General features: G+C 37.7%; 1 protein-coding gene across 2 annotated transcripts in view; it reads right to left on the bottom strand.

Annotated features, from left to right (window-relative positions):
• ABCB11 (ATP binding cassette subfamily B member 11) overlaps positions 1-24,325 on the bottom strand; it is a 101,106-nt gene that overhangs the window by 8,328 nt on the left and 68,453 nt on the right. For both annotated transcript variants that reach the window (XM_054562324.1, XM_054562325.1), the window contains 7 exons: positions 23,227-23,391; positions 18,179-18,283; positions 17,930-18,091; positions 6,589-6,792; positions 5,034-5,275; positions 2,505-2,661; positions 985-1,182 (listed from right to left, as the gene is read on the bottom strand). In XM_054562324.1, the coding sequence (XP_054418299.1) occupies positions 985-1,182; positions 2,505-2,661; positions 5,034-5,275; positions 6,589-6,792; positions 17,930-18,091; positions 18,179-18,283; positions 23,227-23,391 (1,233 nt within the window). The remainder of the gene's footprint in view (positions 1-984; positions 1,183-2,504; positions 2,662-5,033; positions 5,276-6,588; positions 6,793-17,929; positions 18,092-18,178; positions 18,284-23,226; positions 23,392-24,325) is intronic.

Consider the following 24,325-nt stretch of genomic DNA (forward strand, 5'->3'; position numbering starts at 1 on the left):
ATATTTTCATCTTGGGAAGAATTCAAGAGATGTTATCTATATATAGGTGGTGAAAAAAATCAGAAGTGTATTAGTTAAATTTATAAATAGAGGAACTTTTATATATTTATATTGGGAGGAGGTGGGTAAACGGAGGAACAGTGGTGAGTGGTTAAATTTCCATTTCTTGAAAATAAATCAACAGGATCTAAATCTGTTAAATCATGAAACAGCAGCATAAGCATATTATTTAGAGACAATGAGGTAATCACTGGGAGATCTAAAAACATCAGTGGTTAAAAAGAGTTGCCTTTGAGCAGAGTAGTGGGGAGCGGGAGAAAGGGTAGAATAAAAACTTGCTTTTCATTACAAATCTTTCTTATTTTACTTTGTACTCCTTTGCATATATTATTTGGAAAGAAAAAAAAGAGAGAGAAAGGAGAAAAAATAGAAACACTGTGAAAAATAGCAACAAAGCAATCCACGAATTTTTCAAATATTCTCATCACAGCTTTATGGAGCATGACTATCATTGGAGTTCCTTATACTATTAAGATTTAAGCTTCTTGAACCAAGATTGCCTCTGATTTTTTTTCATACTAAATCCCCTTTCTTACTCATTTATCATTGTGTCCCTCCCTTAACACCCCCATTTTTTCCGTTCCCAGTCATTAGTTTCCTGATTAGTCTGCACTTTCTGCTCCATTTACGGGTAAGTGAATGCTTCTGTTAAATACACTCGTCTCCAGCTTTGCAGTGTGCCCAGTTTTCTTTGTCTAACTGGTCAACAGGCCATCTGGAACTGGGAAGAATATGATATTGGAAATTGGAAGGTAGAATCAGGTCAACCAGCAAATGACTGGTATTAGAAACTATCCATAGGGGTGAGCGTCCAAGGCAAGTGCTTTAGAGTAAGTCTGACTAGGCACGATTTTGAAGACCACATTCAGGGGTAGGAGACAGTTTGCAGAAAGCAAGTTTCTCTAAAGCATTTGCATTGCTTACCACCTTCCCTTGGTCAGGATCATAGAAACGTTCCAACAGCTGAATGCTGGTGCTTTTGCCACATCCACTGCTTCCAACAAATGCCAGTGTTTGCCCTGGACTAACCGACACTGAGAGACCATTCAGAACTTGTATATTAGGTCGAGATGGATATGTAAATTTACAGTCAACAAAGTCAATCTGCCCCTGGAAATTGTCCTGTGGGTGGGAAGATTAGAATTATATATACTCCTACTAGAATCTAGAATATTGAAAATGCACATAAATCTGAGTTTTAAACCCCTACTTAAGATACCTTCAACACCATGCTGCCAAAGTGCAAAGTATAAAGACAGAATGGCATTCTATTCCCCATTTTAGCAAGTATAGAATAAAGATGCTTGAACAGTGAAATTAAAGACATTTGAGCTCTTATACCCATTCTAACCTAAAGGGATTTCCTTGTCATCCAAGAGAAAAACTAGAATACATGATTACATCGCAGAATCCAGGAATTATCCAGACCCCTATAGCTCTGTTCCTCCAAAGAAATAAAATAATAGCATTGCAGTTGAAATGACTTAGAAAGTTATGTGACTCCTATACTGCAAGGGTGAATACCTTCAGTTGTACTATATGAATTATGAACCTTAGAAATGGACAGACATTTAATAGACTATACAGAGACTTTACTTTTATTGAGCTGAAGGAGAGACAGGTCATTAGAGCAATTTAAAAAGATTTCTGAATTTAGGTTAGTTTTACTAAGGTTAGATTTGTTTTGTTCTCCTGAACATATTTGGGTATTAAAAAACAAGCAGAGAAAATTTAAAAACATGTGTGGAGTCTATCAATTAGAAGAAAAGATATTTCATTAAGATTAAACTAGTCTTGGCAGGTGTGGCTCAGTGGATTGAGCACCAGCCTGTGAACCAAAGGGTCGCCAGGTTGATCCCCAGTCAGGGTACATGCCTGGGTTGTGGGCCAGACCCCTAGTAGCAGGTGTGTGAGAAGCAATCACACATTGATGTTTCTCTTCCTCTCTTTTTCTCTCCTTGCCCCTCTGTCTAAAAATAAGTAAATAAAATCTTTTAAAAATATATTAAATTAATTTTCTAGTAGTCCATATGAATGAGCTAAAACTTGAACCCAGATAAACACAAATTACACCCATATTATTGGACAAGAAGAACTGGTTTTCCTAAATTCTATACCAGAATATCAGTAGAAAACATGGTGGCCAGGTAGCTTCATTATTCTGGAACTAAGTGTGTTTTATAGAATATAGAATTTAGCATTCACTGGATATTGTTGCCTTCTTCAAATGCCTGCTTTGTGAATACTTTTTAATGCTAATTTACTTCATTTTTTACATCTATAAATCTGTCTGTCTATTCTGAGTCCATGTGAATGAACCCATGTACTGCAACAATTTAGAAGCTAAGTGGTGGTGTTGTATGATCAGCTGCAAAGGTTGTTCTGTGCACACGCATCAGCACAGCCCTCCCTCACTGCTCTCTTACTCCCGCCTCAGTACTTACCCATTTTTCACCTGCACCACTGTATACACTGATAGGAGGTCGTCGGTCCAGCAGTTGAAAAAACCGTGCAGCTGATATTTTAGCTTTGGCATAACTTGGAGTATAAGAGTAGGCTTTTCCAAGAGCTGTTGCACTCAGCACAACTGAAGAGATCACCCTGCAATTGGACGGACACCCGTGTAGAGGGGGCTGAGGTGTGGTGAACTAAGAGTCAGGAGTTTAGGGGTCTACTCCGGCTCGGCTAGCAGAGGCCTGAGCAGTGTGGGCAGGTCACTTTAGACTTGTCTGGAAAGGTAGAATTGGAGAGATTAGCAGTTTTCAAATTGTGTGCTTGAAAAAAAGGGCAGAAGGAGGATTAAACAAGGGAGGCTCAGACCTCCAAACTATGCTTCAATGACAAGTCTCTTTTTTAAAAACTTGTTTGAGAAAAGACTTCTTAAAAAAAAAAAAAAGAGGGCATGAAAATCATTAGACTGGATTGATTTTTATACAATGCTAACATTCTTTGAATCTATCATAAGTGCATAAAGGAGAATAATTGATGATAAAAGCATCAATTTGTACCAAGTATGCATGCAATTCATGCTTCAGACAGCATAAGAAAGATGTAATTGCCTGTATTTTTCTACTTGGCCCAGACTCTAACTATATTCAACATGTGTTTAATTAATGAGCAAATGAGTGAATGAATAAATGAAAGATAAACGTGGTGAGAGAGAGCTCTGTTGCTATATGCACTATGATGCAAGGGGCACCCTGCAAAGCTGTCTGCACGCACTGCAGAGCACAGAGGACCTCCCTCGGCAGTGGTGGCGGGCAGTGTCCTTGTGTGTTTTATTGCTCAGTTTATAAGCAGGAATTGTTTGAGGCCAGACTTGCAAACCGAAACACTTCCAGAAGCCCATCTCAAGGCCTAAAGCAATAAAAAACTGGAATAAAATGGGAAATGGTGGGAGGTGGTCTTTCAGTTTTTAAAGAGAAGAGAGAAATAAGGAGCTTATTATAATCTCCAGATTTTTACGTGACAATTAATGCTTCAAAAATCTTACATAAACTAAAAAGCAACAGTTTGTGATTTCAGACTGAAGTTAATAGCTCTAAATGTGTAAAAATTTAGAAGAGGCCTTCCTAGGTAGGGTCAGTGTAATGGGGAAGGAGAAAAAAATTCTTCTATATGGCATCTCAAAGGCAAGAAGATGGAATTCATGACTTGAGAATGAACCCAAAAGAAGAGATTTCTTTTGGGATGGCTTTTCCTAAAGCCCTGCAAGGTTGTCTCAGACCATTTCCCCTTACTTCTCCAATGCTCCCTCTCATGGCCCTTCTAAAGCCCTCTGACCAACCACACCGCACCCACACACAAGCCCGTTGGTGCCCTGACACGCGTAGGCTCTCTCTCACCTCTGGAAATGTGAGAAACTGGACTCAAAGCTGATCTTATTAGAAGAGCAGGCTCCAGCTTTAAGAAAGGAACATAATTTCCCTGAGCTGCCCTTTTCTGTCTCCACCTAGAAGGAGTCTGCTGGGAACATGCCCTTTTGGTAAGAATTAGAATTCAAATAAGGTAGTTCTCTGAACTATCCTGTTTAAGGTCTCTAGAGTTTCTCAACATTAGCCAGTATGATAGATTATGAAAACACTTAATTCATCTTATTATTCCATATGCACCCCTTTGCAATATGACTTTTTACTCCTCTGTGATATTGTGATTTATAGTAAGAAACATATTTTGCTTGCTCAGTTCTTGACACAGAACACCTAAACCTTGGAATTTCCTATATCTGGAGAGCAATCAAGGTGTCTTTGGCTATGTTAATGAAGTATATTTTGGAAAGTCCCTAGGTAACCTAAGGATGGGGGCTGGATGCCTGGGAAAGCAACCATTTGATTAAGGATGGACCTTCCAGTCTCTTCTCCCACATTTCACTTCCAGAGAAGGGCACAGAGGTTGAGGGACCTGAGGGTGGTGGGACTGGCAGGCTTGTGGGACTGTGTCCTTAACCTGTGGCCCCTGAGCTATATCTCCAGGCCCATGGTACCAGAATGAGATTGAATCGAAGAACATTCATCAAGTGTAAGAAGTGTTGTGAGTAATAGCAGTGTGAGAATAAAGGAGAAACATTGTATCCTCTCACCAAAAGGTGGGTTCTACTTTTCTATTCTTTAAATCTTGGCTTGGTTGTATGTCTTTCTTTGGTCAAAGAGATATTAGGAAATAGGATGCCTGCAGAGGCTTGACTTGCATGTTGGGGCTTGCTCCCTTTCGTTGCACTTGGAATTCTGAGTCCATAATGAGAACAAAACAAACTCACTTACTAGAGCAGCCCTGCGGAGACAGAAATCTGACTGAGTTGGCCAAGTCCAGAAGAACCACCCTGAGACCCCACAGAATCTTGAGAAATAATAAATCCCAGCCTTTTTCAGACACGAAGTTTAGGATGATTTGTTAAGTATCAAAAGCTAACTTACAGAACCAAGTTATTCCTCCCAGAGTGATGATCTTCTATGACCTTGGCCTATAGTCCTCACCTGAACACATAGCTGAAATGGAGCCCTTCATTGTAGATTAAGTAACCTCCATATCTGTAGGAAGCAGAATTAGCAACAAACACAATGCATTGGGAAAAGCCAAAGCAGAATCCATAAACATTTGCTTTTCGAATGGCAGTCTTGAATGGCTTCACCAGCTCTCTCTCAAATGCTTCAATAAACTGCCTCTCCTTTCCAATTCCAGCAATAGTGCGGACGTTACTAAGGGCTTCACTTGTAATCTGAAGAATGAAAAAGAGTTTTAGGAATAAAAAAATTTAAATAACTACTTTCGTGACATTTCAGCCGCTACGTGGACTAAATCAAGTACAAGTAGAAGAATGCAGTACAAGTCAGAAACAAAGGCAGCATCTGGGAACACAAAGAAGTTGATGCAGATCAACTCAGTTGGACTGTGAGACATTCTGTCAGTCAAGTTCAAGTTCTACTTAAAACCAACATGGTTTTGCTGCCTCCACTGACTGTGGAGTGGCAGGGTTGCGGGGGGAGGGTGGAGAGATACTTGGTTATCCTTGAAAGCTTTTCAGCTTCTCCATTAATTCATTTAAAATGTCTAAAATGGTATCTCTAGATGTCTTCTTAGATAAAAGGTTATTTAATAATACAAATTTAAAATATTACCTTCTATTTTCTTAAAAAATTAATCTGACCAAATATTATTTAAATAAATTAAAATTATGTATAAAGTTTATCTTTTAGTCTCTCCTAGAACTTTATTTCAATCCACACTCCAGAGTAAATAATCACTGTTTCTGAATTAGGGTCCTCTCCTAAAAAAAGACACAAAGGTGGGCTAGTTTCAACCATTGGCATACAAAATCCTTTTAGCTTTTGCCTGCTTGGGCAGTGTTCACATTCTCTCTCTTAAAAGAGACAAAACCTAGATTATCATCAAGTTGTTGAAAGAATGAGGGTGTATATATGCATATGTGCATTATTTCTTATAACTAGTAAATGTCCATGTTCTCATTCCCTTGTTTACCCCTGATAACCAGACATCAATTAGAACATACTTTTTAAAAGTGTATAACTAACACCTCAGTGAATTTGAAATCTAAGCTGTACTTCAGGGTTCTATTTAGGAATGACATTTGCCACAAGTCTACCAGACACTAAAGTGTGAAAATTAAAAGTGTGTGTGATTAAAAAGCTATCTCTGCTCCATGTGGGCAGCATGACCTGGGGAAACCATTAAGCTGAAAAAAGAAAACTGAACAGATAGAAAATTGAACTATTGAATTTGCAAAGGAAAATACAGCAAATTGAGATGTGGAAAAAAGAACGATTTGAGAAGAAATTGAACATGCCCCTCTATCTGTGCAAACTTACTCAAATCCTGTATCAGAACTTCAGAGCCACAGCCTTTGGGGGGAGGCACATATGAAAAGGGATAGTGGGAGGCTGATAACCATGAAAGTTAGTGGGCTTACAACTTCTTAAGTCTCTTTGCAATACACACCTATTCTTAACAGTTTGTGTGAGTGTGACAGCCACTGAGCCGTGATCAGTCTAGAAATTGGGTCTATAAGATTACCTGTCCCGCAATCTCCAGAGCCTGCTTGTCTTGAGAGGCAAATCCTGTCAACATTTTGGTCTGTACAGCTCCCGATAAAGCCAAGAAAGGGAGGAAACACACTATGACCAGGCTTAGCTTCCAGCTAAAGAAGAAGGCGATAATCATGGCCACAGCGATGCTAGTGAAGGCATTGACCATCATTCCAATTTGAGAGCCGGTAGCCTGAAAGTCAAAAGCAATCAAATAACCTCAGACATAGAGACTCTGTTACCATAAACTATTATGTGAAAAGGCTATTTTATGCCAAGAAAATCGTTTTTAATAAATTACTATGATAGCACTGACGACCAGTCAAGATGGCAGTGTATGCAGACATGGTTTTGCAAAGTGGTAAGCTTGGCTTGCCTCCTTGCAAAACCATGTCCAAATTACAACTAAAATATAGAACAACCATCACTCAGAACCATTGGAAATTGAGCTGAATGGAAGTATGACAAGTATAGAATTAAAGAAACCACATCCACCCAGACTGGTAAACAGGGTGCAGACACGGAATGGGCTGGTCCCTTACCCACATGTGGAAGGATATCTCAGGAGGAGGAATCCCAGCCCCACACCAGACCCCCCAGCCCAGGGTTCCAGTGCCAAGAAGATAAGCCCACAGAACTTCTGGATGCAAAAACCAGCAGGGATTGAGTAAGTGGAAGAAACTTCTGGAGCCCCAAACAGTTCCTCTTAAAGAACCTACACATGGAGTCACCTACTCAGACTCGCTTCCTCTGAGCTCTAGCAGTAGGGTAGCAGCTTGAAAGGCACACGTGACATAAAGGAGGAACTGAAGTGCCTGGCATCGAGGTGGACAGAGGTCATTGTCCCTTTGCTAAACCCTCCCCCCACAGAGCTGGCAAGATGGTGCCATATCTGAGACTCCATCAACCTGGCTAACACTGTGTGACCATCTTGAAGATCCCCAGAGGCTCTGCCCCACCAAATTTACAGGCCCACCCAAGCTGCTTTTCCATAAGAGTGGTTTGTCTTGGCTCCTAAATCCTATCAAACAAGCAACAGTTGGCCTCAGTGGGCTCCAGCGGCAGCCAGATTAGAGTCACAGCTTGGCTTCACCTGGGAATCTCCAAGCCTGGCACAAGTACTAGCCATCTCAGATTGCTTGATAGCTCAAGAAGGGTGGGCCGGGGCAAAACACAGGTGGGGTCTGACTTTGGCCTCCACCACCCAGGAAACCCCGGGGCCAGCACACCCACTGGACAACTGCAGATCATATCAGAGAACCACCACCCTGCACCTGCACAGCTGATCCTCCATTGAGGGTGGAGGTTGGTGGTCAGTGGTCACAGCTAGTCCTTGCAGCTGACTGGCCTAGGTAAATCCCTCCCATTGATCTGCCAACAGCAACCAAGGCTCAACTACAAGAGGAAGGTGTACTCAGCCCACACAAAGGGTGAACCTCAAGTACCCAGCATGGGTGATAGGGGAGGCTGTGCCACTGAACTGTACAGGACACCTACTATAGTAGGCCACACTACCAAGATACAGAGTCAAAGAAGCTCCACCTAATACATAGAAACAAACAAAAGGAGGTTGCCAAAACAAGGAGACAAAGAAATGTGGCCCAAATGAGAGAACAGATTAAAACTCCAGAAAAAGAGCTAAATGAAATGGAGCTCAGCAATCTATCAGATACAGAGTTCAAAACACAGGTTATAAGGATGCTCAAGGAAGTTAGTGAGGACCTCAGCAGCATTAAAGAAAATCCAGTCAGAAATGAAGGATACACTAACTGAAATAAAGAACAATTAATAGGGAAACAACAGTGGAATGGATGAAGCCAAAAATCAGATCGATGACTTGGATCATAAGGAAGCAAATAACAATCAATCAGAACAATAAGAAGAAAAAAGAATCCAAAAAATGAGAATAGTATAAGCAGCCTCTGGGACAACTTCAAGAGGTTCTTCATTCGCATCATAGAGGTACCAGAAGGAGACGAGAAAGAGCAAGAAGTTGGAAATCTATTTGAAATAACAATGAAAGAAAACTTTCCTAATTTGGTGAAAGAATAGACATGCAAATCCAGGAAACACAGACAGTCCCAAACAAGATAGATGGAAAGAGGCCCACGCCAAGACACATCATAATTAAAATGCCAAAGGTTAAAGATAAAGAGAGAATCTTAAAATCGGCAAGAGAAAAGAAGTTAGTTACCTACAGGGGAGTTCCCATAAAACTATCAGTGGATTTCTCAAAAGAAACATTGCAGGCTAGAGGGGATTAGCAAGAAACATTCAAAGCTTTGAAACATTCAAAGCAAGAAACATGAAAAGAAGGGACCTACAGCCAAGACTGCTCTACCCAGCAAAGCTTTCATTTAGAATCTAGGAGCAGATGAAGAGTTTCCCAGACAAGAAAATGCTGACGCAGTTCATCATCACCAAACCATCATTCTATGAAAATGTTAAAGGGACTTATTTGAGGAAAAGAAGAATATCAAAAACTATGAACGATAAAATGGTAAAAATACATATCTATCAAAAATTGAATCTAAAAAACAAACTAAGCAAACTGGAAGAACAGAGACAGAATCATGGATATGGAGAGCATTTTGATGGTTGCCAGATAGGAGAGGGGTGTAGGGGAATGGGTAAAGAGGTGAGGGGATTAAAAAGTACAAATAGGGAGTTACAGAATAGCCGTGGGGATGTCAAGTACAGTATAGGAAATGGAGTAGACAAAGAACTTAAATGTATTATGCAGGGACAGGAATAATGGTGGGGGGATTGTCTGAGGGAGTAGGGGGTGCTGGGTGGAGGGGGGCAAAGGGGAAAAAAACAGGACAACTGTAATAGCATAATAAATAAAATATAATTTTAAAAATTATTATAAAATATATATAGCATAATGTTTATTATTTTAGCCATTCATAAGAGTGTTATTCAATGGCATTAAGTACATTCACAATGTTGTGTAACCATCACCACCATCTACACCCATAATCTTTTCATCATCCCCAACGAGAACTCTGTACCCATTAAATAACAATACCCATTCCTACCTCTCCCAAGGCCCTGGTCACCTCTATGCTATTTTCCGTCTTTATGAATTTGCCTTTCCTAGGTACCACATATAAGTGAAATGACATGATTGGTTTCTGTGTCTAGCTTATATTACTAAGCATAATGCTTTTAAGGTCTATTTGTGTTGTAGCATGTAACAGAGTTTTATTTCTTTTTTAAAAATTGAAGTACAGTTAACATACAATATCATATTAGTTTCAGTGTACAGCACAGTGATTTAACATTTAAGTATCTTAAGAAATAATCACCATGATAAGTCTGGCAACCATCTGTCACCATACAAACTTATTACAATATTATTGACTGTATTCCCTATGCTGCACATTACATCCCCATGACTTATTTATTTTATGACTGGAAGTTTGTACTTCTTTTAATTTCCTTCACCTCCCCTCCCACCTCCTTCCCCTCTGGAAATCATCAGTTTGTTTTCTGTATCTGTGAGTCTGTTTATGTTTTGGGGTTTTTTGTTCATTTGTTCTATTCTTTTAGATTTCACATTTAAGATTAAGCATATGGTATATGTCTTTCTCTAACTTATTTCACTTAGCATAATACTTTCTAGGTTCATCCATGTCGTTGCAAATGGCAGTATTTCATTCTTTATGTATATATGTGTTACATCTTCTTTAACTAGTCATCTGTTGAAGGACACTTTGGTTGCTTCCACATCTTGGCTATTGTAGATAATGCTGCAATGAAGAGGTGCATATATCTTTTCAAATTAGTGTTTTCATTTTCTTCAGATAAATATCCAGAAGTTGATATTGGATCATTCTTTTTAAAGGCTGAGTATTATTCCATTATATGTATAGGCCACATTTTATCTATCCATTCATCCATTGATAAACACCTCAGTATTTCTACCTTTTGGCCATAATAAATAATTCTGCTATGAACATTGGTGTACAAAGATTTTTTTGTGTGTCCCTGATTTCAATTCTTTTAGATATATACCTAAGAGTGGAATTACTGGGTTATATGGTAGTTCTATGTTTTAAAATGTAGGTTATTTTAAATAATGGTCTCTCCTAATGCACTTGAAGGCTAGATAAGTAAAGGTCCATTTTATTCACAGCTTCTTGAAAGCTCTTCTATTAACTGATCTCATTTCATGGGTGTCAGAGCTTGAGTAGTCAGTGTGAGATTAATTCAACCCTGAGCATGGGCCGCATGTCTGTCAGGCATCATGCATTTGGCTTGCTTGAAAATACCCAGGCATTGGGCTTATGATGATATTACTTATTGTTTAGTGAAGAATGATGCTTTTGCTATAATTACAGTTTTGAAATTCATACATTACTGTTATAAGACACTACTTTGATTCTCACTGAAGTTAGCCTGCTCACTTGTACAAAGTTACATGCTGACTTAATACACAGCTGTTTAGTCAACACAGATAGACAAAATGGATTCAGTCCCAATATAGATGGAGATTGGACCACTGTGGTAATTAGTATTTATACTAATCAAAATATTCGATGGTTCCAAGTCTTCATTTTACTTGCAGCTATGCAAATATGACCAAAGGTTGGTGCTTTCTGTGTAGAAAACACAGGGGTGAATACAACTACAGGACTAATCAAAATTGAAGAGATGTTAGTATTATTTAAGACAAAGAATGTAAAACAACCAAAGGTAAGCTATTAGCTATTCAAAAATAACCTGCATCTTCATACTGTATTGAACACTCAAATAGAATATGAACTCTGTGGTCCAAAGAATTCCCATGTGTTTGGTACTAACTCCCTTGAGAACAAGAGTAAAATCTAAATTAAGAATTTCTTATTTGACTCCAGAGGTGGAAGTAAAACTCTCTCCAGCACATAGGGACAACTATTTTACAGATTTTTTTCTGGAGGAATCCAAAAGTCCTCTTTCCTTAAGACAAATGAGCTGATACTTCCATAACAGTGTTAAATAATCGTGCTGAGGAGAATCAAGATGGCAGAGGAGTGAGTGGAAGTCACACTGACCTCCTCCCAGGACCAATCTGGAATTACAACTAAACTGTGGAGAAATTGCCTGGAACAAACAACTGAACAATAGCGAGAGAGGAGCCTTATAACCTCAGACAGAAAGAAGAATCAGCTTTAGCACAACCTAACTGCCACTTACCCTAGTCTCCAGCAAAGGCAGGGGCAGAGTGGGCTAGAGACGCCTGAGGAGACTCTCGGGAAGGGGGCTTTGGGGAGAGAACTGAGAGAGTAGCTGGCAGGATCCCAGTGCTGACTCCTTCCCCATAAGGCAGCAGCCATCTTGCTTAAGCAGACCACTCCCCTGAGCAGTAACAGTGTGAGAGGACACAATAGCCCAGTCCCCAGGAGGGACTCGGCCCTGGCCCAGTAGTGCTAAAGCCTGACTGCTGAATACACAGTGGCAGCCACAGATAGTAGATCCCTGGCTAAAGGGGGGCACCGAGTGGCCTAGAGATACATGAGGAGAGACTGGAGATGGAAGCTTTTGGGAGAGAATGGAGAGAGTAGCTGGCGGGATCCTGGTGCTAACTACTCCCCCACATGGCAGCGGCCATCTGGCTCAGGCAGACCACTCCCCTGAGCATCAGCAGCGTGAGAGGACCCAATAACACTGCCCGCAGGAGGGACTCTGCCCTGCCCTGTAGTGTCTACGCCAGCCTGATGAGTGCAGAGTGACTAGATTAACAGCTGAAGGAGACAGCCACAGACAGTAGATTCCTGCAAGTCTCGAACAGACTGCCTAAGGTCAGACAGGGTCAACATCTGACATCATCAGAGGCAGATCCAGAAAGTAAAAACAGTGATCTTCTACCATAGAAGTTCACACCACAAAGTCAGGAAATCAAGACAGATCAATTTAAGAAGCAGAAGCAAAAAAGAAGAGTCTCACAAATAATGGGAAGACAAAGAAACATCCCCCAGTTGAAGGGAAGGAGAAAGCCCCAGAAAGAGAGCTAAAAGAAATAGAGGCAAGTAAACTATCAGATATTGAGTTCCAAACAATGGTTCTAAGGAAGCTCAATGAGCTCAGTGAGCTCAGGATTACAAAAAGCTACAGGGAAACTATGTGGAACTTATTGCAAACTGTATCAGCATGAAAAAAAAAAACATATAAACTATCAATAAGAGGCAAGAGGAAATGAAGGATACAATTTCCGAATTGAAGAACACAGTAGAAGGACTCAACAGCAGGCTAGGTGAAGCAGAGGGTTGAATCAGTGAACTGGAGGATAAGGTAGAAAAAAGCTCCCAAAAAGAGCAAGAAAATGAAAAAGACTCAAAAAGAATGAAGAGGTGTTTAGGGAAGTGCAGGACAATTTGAAACATAATAATATCCATATAATAGGGATACCAGAAGGAGAAGAAGAGGAGCAAGGGTTAGAGAACTTGTTTGAAAAAGTAATGATGGAAAACTTCTCTAATTTGAGGAGAGAACAAGTCACACAAGTCCAGGAAGCACAGAGGGTCCCATTCAAGAGGAATCCAATGAGGCCACTCCAAGACACATCATTATTAAAATGGCAAATATCAAAGACAAACAGAGAATCCTAAAGAAAGCAGGGGAGAAAGATGTGGTAACATATAAGGGAGCCCCTGTACGGCTAGCAGCTGACCTCTCGACAGAAACACTGCAAACCAAAAGGGAATGGCAAGAAATATTTCAAGTCATGAAAAGCAAAGGCCTGCAACAAAGACTGCTCTATCCAGCAAGGCTCTCAATAAAAATAGAAGGCAAAATAAGGAGTTTCCCAGACAACAGAAGGCTAAAAGAATACACCTCCACCTTACCAGCATTGCAAGATATGCTAAAGGGACTGCTATAAGATGAAGAAAAAGAGTCAATGAATACACAGTTCCTTTCACAGTCACCAATACTTGATATTACCAATATTTTTAACACTTATTAATCTGATTGTGACAATGATGTGTTATTTTAGTTGTTACTTTATTATTTGTTGAAAATAAACCTGTTTTTGTATATTTCTTGCCTATTTCTATTATTTTTAAAAAGCTTTAAATGACTTTTTGGTACTCTTTATCAATTTTTTGATTAAATGTTTGTAGATTTTTTTCCCCTAAAAAAATCCCAACAACTATTAACCCTTTTTTAGATGTATTGCAAATACTTTCCTTTTCTATTACTTGTCCTTTAACTTTTTTAATATGTATATTACTGTATAGTCTTAAATGTTTAATATAGTCATATTGTCAATATTTTACTTTATAGCTTCTTGGTTTGAATATTTGACTTCAGAGTAAGAAAAATATTATTTTGTATTTTCTCCTAAAACTCCTTAGATTTTACATATTGATTTTTAACTTACCTGAATATTTTTTGTAAAATGTATGAAATAGGGCTCTATGTTTGTTTTATTTCAAGTAATAATGGGCCATGCACCTTATTTGTTGAATATGCCTTACTTTCCCCATCGATTTGAAATATTAATTTAATCATATAGTTATGATTAAATGATATTTATGATATTTAATCATATATTACATTATCATATAATCATATAATCATAATAATCATACATTGTTAGATATATACATTTGTTTCTAGAATGCTCATTTTATTTCATCGACCTACTTGATTATTTCTGTGCTGTTACATTGTTTTAATTGCTGAGACTTTATAATGGATTTCAATTTTATAATACTTTATAATGGATTTTGACATTTAAAATTAATAAGTAAATAAAATCTGCATTTAAAAAGAAAGAAAGAAGGAACTCCTACCTTTTGCGACAACATGAATGGAACTGGAGAATATTATGCTAAGTGAAATAAGCCAGTAGGTGAAAGACATATACCATATGATCTCACCTATAAGTGGAATCTATTCAACAACATAAACTAATGAACAAAATAAACCACAGGCATGGAAACATGGAGCAGACTCAAAGTGACCAGAGGGAACAGGGAACGAGGACAATGGTAGAAAGAAGGGGAAGGTACTAAACAAAGAACATGTATGAATGACCCATGGACATGGACAACAGAGTGGGAATTGACTGTGGGAGTAGGGGGTTGGGGTGGGATGGATGGAGGAGGACAAAGGGGGAGACTGTAATAGAATAAACATGATTTAAAAATAAATAAATAAATAAAAGTTAAGAATTTTTTATTTCTGTACCTATGTTCATAGCATCATTATCCACAATAGCCAAAAGCTGGAAGCAACCCAAGTGTCCATCTATGGAGGAATGGACAAACAAAATTTGGCCTATACATGCAATGATATATTTTTGACCCTTAAAAAAGAAATGCAATTTTGGCATATTTCACAATATGAACAACACTTGAAGATATTAAGTGAAATAAGCCAGATCACAAAAGAACAAATTTTGTATGATTCCACTTATATGAGGCTTCTAGAATTTATAGAGACAAAGTTGAATGGTGATTATCAGGAGGAGAGAGAAGGGAGCAATGAGAAGTTATTATTTATTGGTTACAGAGTTTCTATTTGGGCTGATGAAAACTTTCTGGATATGGATAGTGGTGATAGTTGCATAAGAATGTGAATGTGCTTAATGCCACAAAATTGTACACTTAAAATTATTAAAATGGTAAATTTTATGTTATGTATATTTTACCACAATTTTTTAAACAAGAATTTCTGGTTGGAAAGGAGTATTTGAAAAATAGCTGTGCAGTTTTTTTTCAGGATATTATTTAGTTTCCTTTTACATTTTATTCAATTGATACATACTGTCTTAGGCTGTATTACTATACATCTATATGTACATATATAGTGTCTTAGGGTGTGTATATATACATGTATATGTGTATATATAACATATGTGTTTTCACAAAAAAGGATCATACTCTACATACTACTTTGTACTTTGATTTTTTTTTCACTTAGTATAGCATAACCATTGTTCCAGATTATTATATATGGCACTTTGAAAAATAGCTGCTTAATATTTTTTCATTTTGCTGTATCATGATTTGTTTGACTATTTTCCCACTGGCAGATATTCAGATAGTTTCCACAGGATTTATTAGTTTTTTTTTTGTCAATACAAAAAATATTCCTTCAATGCACACAATAAGAGAAAATTTACTATACATAAATTTTGGTCAGAGGGTTTACCTACCTGATTGCTGTCTTAAAAATGTTGAAAGACTTTATACTGTGACCAATACTATATTAGTGTCAGTTTCTCTTCATCTTCACAAATACAGGAAGTTATCATTCATGATAGTTTTACTGAGTTGATAGGTGCAAAATGGTATCTCATTGTTTTATTAGTATAGCTCTATTAGTGAAGTTGAACAAATCTTCATTTATTAACTTCCTTTTTGTATGATTCTGCTTATATTAGGCTCCTAGAGGGAGGCTCCTATGAGGGAAGAATTGCCTATCCATATATCTATTTTTAACATTTTTCATTAATTCATTTTTGTCCTTTTATCAATTTTAGAAGTACAACACATATTAATTAAGCATATTAATCCTTGTTATAGATATTTTTCTAGTTTTTGATTATTTTATTAAAAAGGCTGAAAAATTTATGCAGCCCAATAATTCTACTTTATGGTTTTCTACAATATTTAGCTTAAGATAATCTTCTATACTCCCTCTACTATTACTCTTATTCAACAATGTTTGAAAGTTCTAATAATAAAATAAAACAAAAAAATCATTGCTACAAATATTGGAAAAGAAAAAATAAAATTATCTTTTTTGCATATAATTTGATTATGTACCTAGAAAATCCAAAAGACTGTATTAACTTTTTAAAAATTATAATTAATAAGAGAACTTGAAAAAGTGAGTGGCTATAAGATAGATATACAAAAAAGGGTAGTTTTAGTTTCAACCTACAACATTCATTTGAAAATAGAATTGAGATAAATATGTATTCAAATAGTAAAAAAGTAAATAAGAAAAAGGAACAAGATAGAGGAATATACTAATATAGCTATAAATCTTGCTATAAACCAAAAGGTCTTGTTTGTTTTGTCTCTCTTGGGAACTTTTGGTATTTGTACAAAGCCATCTGTGAGAGAGAGAAAGAGAGTGTGTGTGTGTGTATGTGTGTGTGCTTAATTAGAATCAAGATGAAATTTTTTAAGAAGTCAAGATGATATTAAAGTATTTAGAATAATCAATTGTCCAGGAATAGATAAGCCATAAAGCGTAATTTTATCAATTTTATCAGTTTTAGAAGAACAACACATATTAGTATTATTAAGTGTATTAATCCTTATTAGGAGAAAATTATTGTGCCTTACCAGATAATAAGAATTTATCATAAAAGTTATAATAATTAAAACTATTTTAATTATAAAACTAATTTAACTATAAATGAAATTGATCAATGAAAGAGAATATGGAATCCCTATATAGTAGTTCTACATGTACGTGGGAAGTTGATAGTCACAAAGGGTAGGAAGATTTCAAATCAATGGAAAATGAAATCTATGTTAAATATTTTTTGAGAACTTCCTATTCATCTTGAAGGAAAAAAGCCAAATTCCTACCTTATACCAATATTAAAATAAATTTGACCTGGGTTAATAATCTCATTTAAAAAAATATTAGAAAACTCTTAGAAACTTTTTTTTAAAGGATAAATAAAATTTTTGTGAGATAATTAGATGCCACTCTCTGAATTCTGGTGAGACTGAATAACCTTTAAAGGCCCCTTGCAGATTGAAGGACAGAGGAATAGAAAAGATTATGGCTTATTTATTCAACTTTACTTCAAGAGTAAGGTGAACTGGACACTAGAATACTCAGATGATGAGAGTCAATTGGTACAGACTTTTCTTTAAGCAGTAAGATAATGCATATAAAACCTTTCAAAATGATTATAATTTTGGGATAATCCAATGGTTATGCTTTGAGAACTAAAACATAACAAAGAATGCACCAGGCTCGGTAGGGAGGATTTTCCCCATACACCCTTTGCCCCCACTCTCTGAGGAGCCCTAGTAAGTCTTGTGGAATCTGAGCCTCCGAGCTGAAGAATGTCCTGAGAAGAGTCTCCTTAACTGCTAGACTTCAGAGGAATCCAAAACCCTGACATATTTTGACTCGTGCCATAACACTGATTCTGGGCACTGCCTCGCAGACACTGTGCTTTTCAGCTACTGTTTCTCAGCATTGGAAATAGGAGAATAGGTGGCTCTGGGGTGTCCAAATCCTGCGAGGTCCTATTTCATAGGAAATACATAGGTGATTGTCCAAAGGCTCCAAAGAAAGAAAGTCTACTACAGTTACTCTAGCCCTAGCACACACCCCTCATATCCCCTGCCCCACCCATAGCTTACCCCTTGAACTTGGGAGGCATCTGTAGCAAGCCTTGTTGTCAGTGCTCCAGGGCTATTTCTGACGTCATCAAACCAGCCAATGTTTTGCCCTAATATTGCTCTGAAACCAAATTTACGTAGCCTTTTTGTGAGGAGTTCTCCAGATTTAGCAAAAGCATATCCCTAGACCACAAAAGAGTCTTTAGTGATATGTTAATATTAAAAAGATGGAAATAGCTAAATCACTTATTTAAAAATCAAATTCCTTACCTGCAGAAATTGAGTGCAAAGGGATACACAGCCCATCACTACAAAAAGCAGGCACACACCATGGATCTGCGACCTTTGCTCTTCTTTATCAGGCAGTGAAAAAGTCTTTGCAAGTAGTAAGCAAGGAAGTAACTTTATTATCACAAACAATAGCAAAAGAAATCAAATTTCTTTTAGAAATTTCTCTTAAACATAGAGTTAAAAATGATTTCACTTTAAACCTCCTAGTAATTAAACCAAAGCTAAATTGGAGTACATGTACTTTAATTCTGGGAAACCTGGAAAATGAAAACCAATGGTTATGATTTACAGAATTTTCAGCTTGTTTCTTTCCTTGATGTAGGCAATTATGTTGGCTTTCTTTTGATACAGATGAAAAATATGATGAAATGCCTCAAATCCTTTATGTAATAAGGTAAAGAAAGTGAAGGAAGAAAGGAAAGAAGGAAGGAAGGAAGGAAGGAAGAAAGGAAGGAAAGAAGGAAGGAAGGAAGGAAGGAAAGAGGGAGAGAAGGAAGGAGATACTTGAGAATCTAAGGACATTAGCTGGGGAAAAAAACTCAAATATTGTAACCTGGGTCTTTCTTCAATAACAGATGCAGTGAAGATTATGTTCCACTCGGGTACATTGCCTGTCATTAGTTTTATAGAATGCATACATGCGCACGCGTGTGTGTATACACACACACACACACACACACACACACACACACCCCATCATTATAAAAGCAACTAGCTATCAAGGCATTGGCTGGAATTGGCAATTGGTTTAGGAAAGAAAAATATTTCCATCCACCTGAGGCTGAAGTTGTTGCCTCTAAATCACCAGAAACTGTAAACAATCCCTTCAAAAACTATGAAAATTGTGAGTGGGTTTTCTTAGCCTATAAGAAGTAGTAAACTGTACTCACCGGTACCTACTTTCTGAATTTACAGATGTGCTCGAGTAGTGGATTGAGGACCAAGCTATTGCAATAAGAAAATGGAGAGAACAGCTGCATATTCTAATGACATTTCCCCACAGTGAAATGGGTTTTAGGTATAACAAAACCTTTCTAATTCAGACTAAATGAGGAAACTGTGAGAGTTCAGAAAAAAAGTATATATTATAGAACTGTACAATAAATCCTTATTTATTGCTCAAAGGAAACCATTTATTCAATAAACATTAAGTGTCTGCTATATGCCAAATAAATCTTCTGAAAACAATGTATAATAAGTTCCAAAGTGGAGGGAAGTTTCCAGATTAATGAGATTCTAGGACAAAACATTTCTAGAGCCTTCCTGGTCCTTAATACAGGTAACGGTGGGCTCAGAACTCACCGCAGTCATCCTTTCCCCCATAAAATAGCTCACATTTTCACTTTATAGGATTTAAAAATTCAGGAATTTAAAAATCTATTTCAGTTTGCTTTCTGAAAGCAGTGGACAAATCCCCTGCAAACCCAAGCTGTGATGGCATGATTTCCATCTCACAGACTAGAGAACTGCAGATGAGCCAGTTTAATCCTTATTTTATAGATGGAAAACTAAAGCCCAAAACATCAAGTCTTTTGTGCAAGTTCATGTAGCTGGTGGTATGACTGGATAAGGAAATGCTTATTTTTCAGATTTTAGTGCAATGGTTTTCTTGTGAGTGTGCCTTTCGGCTCTTGGTATTACTCATCTTCTCAGTGTTAATAAAAGAATAATTGACTAATGTTAAATCCACATAACTGTCCAATGTAAGATTGGACATCTATCTAAGCCATAGTCTTTTTTCACAAAATTCTGCCCCACGAGTTCTTTCTACTTTCTTTGCATCTGCAACCCAAAGGGCTAGCCATCAATGGTTCCTCTGTTCTTAGAGGAGCTGTAATTTGATCAGATATCAGGACCATTCTTGTAAGTTTGTTTAAGGAGGAAATTTACATTCATTAAACTCTTGCTATTTACCAGATACCAAAAGTGTTAAATAACCTAATTTAACTTAAGTGAGAATTTTCTTAAATTGGCCTTCTGAAAACAACTAGGTGAAGTTGATTTTCCTGTCCCTTATTACAGATGAGGAACCTAAGTTTCATCAAGGAGAAGCCACTTGCCAAAATGCTCACAGGAAGTACAGAGCAAAGACCTACTACATACCAAGCCAGGACTGGCTGACTCCACACTTTAGGCCTTTTCCCATCCAAATTGCTGTGCTTGGAACACTGGGCACATTTTCCAAGTCAAAAAGACCCAGGGAATGTGAATCAGATAAATTATGTCTTGCATATACATTGAGGCTTCCCTAGACTAGCAGTCAGGCTCCTAATAATGTCCAGGCATTTGCAGAGTCCATGTTCCAAATGTGAATACTGTGTCCTTTAGATATGTCAGAGTTAAAATAGCACAATTAAAAACAGGCTATTATATGACTCATGATTATACCTTATGGGATAAAAACATCATGAATCTACTGATGAATATCTGATAATTATGCCAAGAGACAAACAGAAATAATCTTCTTTACCAGAGAGAAAAAAAGTTTGTTTACGATCATCCTGTAGCAAATATAACCCTGTGAGACTATTAACCGTGAATAGGCTTTGGATTTCACCAACAGACTCTGCTACCCTGGTCCTGCAGCACTTAAGTGAAAAGCTTAATTGTTCAGGCTGCTTGTTAGGATTTCTGGCTGTGACCAGAAGGTCATAGAGAATACTCTCTCCACCATTAACCAGTAGGAGTTCTAGGTGGGCAGGGATTATAGCTGAATCATCAAGTTTTTTCTGTCTTGGCCATTTCATAGACCACTAGAGCTGGAAGGTATCTTAGAAATTATCTCTGTTGATCCTTCAGTTTATAGTTCAGGAAACAGAGGCCCAGATAAGTGGCATGATGTGAACCCAGAGCATATGATTGGTTAAGTCCAGTTATCATGGCAGTGAAGGGTTTCAGCTAGTTTTAATATTAATTGCTGAATTCTGCACCAAAAGCAAAATAAAAATCATAATAATAAAACAAATACAGTACTTGGTAGGTAACTAGCAGACAGTTTCAGAAGAAAGAAATTAGGACTGGGAAACCAGGACTCTTTCCTGACAGGGAAACCAGGACTCTCTCCACAAAAGCTCATGTATAAGGTGAAGCTGGGTGGGTATATTCCTTTCTCTGCTTTTATAAAACAAAAAGAGATGATCAACAAAGATGCTGACCTCCTGGATTTATTTTAAAAGCACACATCTTTGGTATAGCCTTGGGTCTTACAGATTCAACCCCATCCCCTATGCCTTCTACATCCACATCACGGCTAAGTGCGATGCATTTCCAGAGCTTCTTGCTACTAGAATGTCAGGTTTATGAGAGCAGAGAGGGGTTGTGATTTTCTCCTTTACCTTTGTATTCCCAACAGCAACAGGATCTGGTAAACAATAAGTAATCAATAAATGTTTGTTAAGTGGTGAAATAATGAGTGGATTTTTTTGGTTTGTTTGTTTAATGTCTCTCTTCTTCGTAGACTTAAAACTCCATTAAGGAAGACACCATGACTGATGCTGCATTTCCAAGTTCCTAGCACTGTGTCCAGGGGAGATAACAAGGATCTGTTGACTGATCAGTCATTTCTATTATTTTAGGATATTGTACTTACTATACATTAAGGAATATGAATTAATTATTTAAAAGATTTTCAGCATAAAGGTTTTACATAACCAGAAATTCCATTTACCAGAGTTGAAGGTCCCTGTGTTTCCAATTTCCTCTTTGAAATGAGTATGATTTCCTCACTTACCACAAGGGGGCAGTGTGAAAGTTGAAGCCAGGAGCCCTCCCTACTCAATTGACCTGATTTTGTTTGTTTACTCTCCAGGTCTTTCCATACAGTTCCTGTCTGTGGGAACATTTTTTTTCTGGTCAGGAGCTCTGAGAGCCAGAGAAGGAGAAGGAGGGGGAGAGGGAGGAGGAGAGGAAGGGGGAGAAGAGGGCAGGGAGCGAGGGAGGGAGAGAGAGAGAAAGGAGAGAGAGAGAAGAGAACTAAAACAGGACTCTTACCAAGCTCTGACAGTGTGGTGTGCTGGCAAATCCTTTCGACTAGGCTTCCAAAAGGCTGGGTGCTAGTCCTGGCCCCATCACCTAATGCCTGTGTTACCTTGAACAAGTTAATAAAGTTCTCTAGGTCCTAGGTTTGCCTTCTTGTTGACCTCACAGAATGTGTGTGTGTGTGTGTGTGTGTGTGTGTGTGTGTAAATTTCAACTAAGAAAACTTGATAGCATTTTGATAAATAATTTCACAACAATAAGGTTGCATTAGAACCTGACTCTATAGTCCCACTGCCTGAATTTGAATCTTAGATTCACTACTTGTGATCCTAAGTTCTCTATGCCTTGGTTGGCTCCTTTGTAAAATGGGAACAATGTGAATACCTACCACAGATGGTTATTAGGAGAGCTTAATGAACTGTTATATATAAAGTGCTGAGGCAGTATCTAGTTAATGTTTATAGTTATTTTTTATTATAGCAATGAAGTCAGATGGAGAATATCAAACTTCTAGGAAGTGGAAAACAAGTAAATTTCATCTTTTCCCATGCCATTTTTTTTACTTTTCTCTCCTTTTCCCATTTTCTCTCTATCTGCCAATTTCAATGATGGAATCAGTAGGAAAGCAGAGAATTATACAACATGCACTAACACCTGCTATTATAATTAAAACTTTGTACCACAGCAATTCAGCAAGATCAAACTAGCCCTAAAATACAAACTGCTGAATTTGTGTTATTCAGCAAACCTGCCCGCATTCTGATTTGGTTCGCGTGCAGGTAAGTTGCTCTCTCCTAACACTGCATTGGCAGCCGTGGTGCAGTTTTCACAGGCACGATGACACTGAGTGTCCTGCCAGCCCCAATGGCCAGGCTTCACTTCTCCTTCTTACCTTCAGTGTGTAGGGATACTGGAGGCATTTTTAATTCTTTAGAGATGAGAGGGAAGCCCCTAAATACATTCAAGAGCCAATCTATTGAAAATGACAACATCGACGGAGAGAAGAACAAAAGGTGAGGAGAATAAAGCTCGTCGAGCTGTTTGCTTACCCCAAGAATCTGGCTGAATAAAAAGGCATAAAGGGGTGTGACTGCCCCATTGGCAGCTGCACCCACAGACCCTACCAGCATGTAGGGCCATTCTGGGGCATTGAGTTTCAGAATCCTCCTGACCGGGGCAGGTTCAATTTCTTCTTCCATGGGAAGGTTCTTGTCCTTGAGGGGAGAGAGGGTATGATTAATCATCCAAATGTACACATGGACATATTTTCACATGCTCTTTTGTTTTTTTAATGCAGTAGACCCTTTGACATTCACAGATATAAGAGTCATGGTTTGATTGGTTACGAGTGACCTGAAAGATCTATAAGGTGTGTTGACTTGTTATTTTGTGAGAAATGGCTTTGAACTTCTTGTGCTCACGTTGTCACTGGCAGAGAGGAGCCCAGAGAGACTGCTCATCTGAAAGTGAGCTTACAGTTCATATTTCACAGTGGCATATGTATCAACTCTCAGTGAATAATAAATATGTTGGATCTGTAAGAAAAATAAACCTCTGATTTTAAAAAAATAATTGTGTTATAGTAGTATTGACGAATTTGAGGATGTGTGAAATTTTCAAGGTATGTCAAAGTTCTTAAGGCAAGGCAGAATATCTGAAACGAGGCAAAATATTTTTTAAAATTTGTGAAATAGTGTCAACAGTTATCAGTTACATGTTTTCTGTGAGGTTTCCTTAATTAGTACCCAAGGACAAATTGCAACCTAAATAGTTTCTCAATTTTACATTTTGTTCACAAGGAGTGAAAATTATTTCAGTATTTCCCTATTCTGATCTCTCTTTATTTGCCATTAAAGAGTTAGAGCCAGAAAATTTTTATCTTCTCAAAGGCAAATATTATATTCAGAACCTCATTTTTACCATCATTTTTCCTTGCTATAGATATTACTCAGTGCTTTGTCTTTGGCCCATTTATTCAATAATTTTTAAATTTATTACCCACTTTATTTGAGAAAGGATTTTAGGTGCCTTATATAGATCTGTAATAATTTTTATATTTTTTCCATTAAAATATACTAAGCTAGCTCTAGGAAATTGACTACAAAACTATTAGTTAGTGTTCTCTTTCATTAACATGTAGCAGTTTAC

Source organism: Pteronotus mesoamericanus, unplaced genomic scaffold (genome assembly GCF_021234165.1).
Source record: "Pteronotus mesoamericanus isolate MK-2021 breed Mesoamerican mustached bat unplaced genomic scaffold, CSHL_Meso_final scaffold_651, whole genome shotgun sequence".
In the NCBI taxonomy this organism is placed as follows: domain Eukaryota; kingdom Metazoa; phylum Chordata; class Mammalia; order Chiroptera; family Mormoopidae; genus Pteronotus; species Pteronotus mesoamericanus.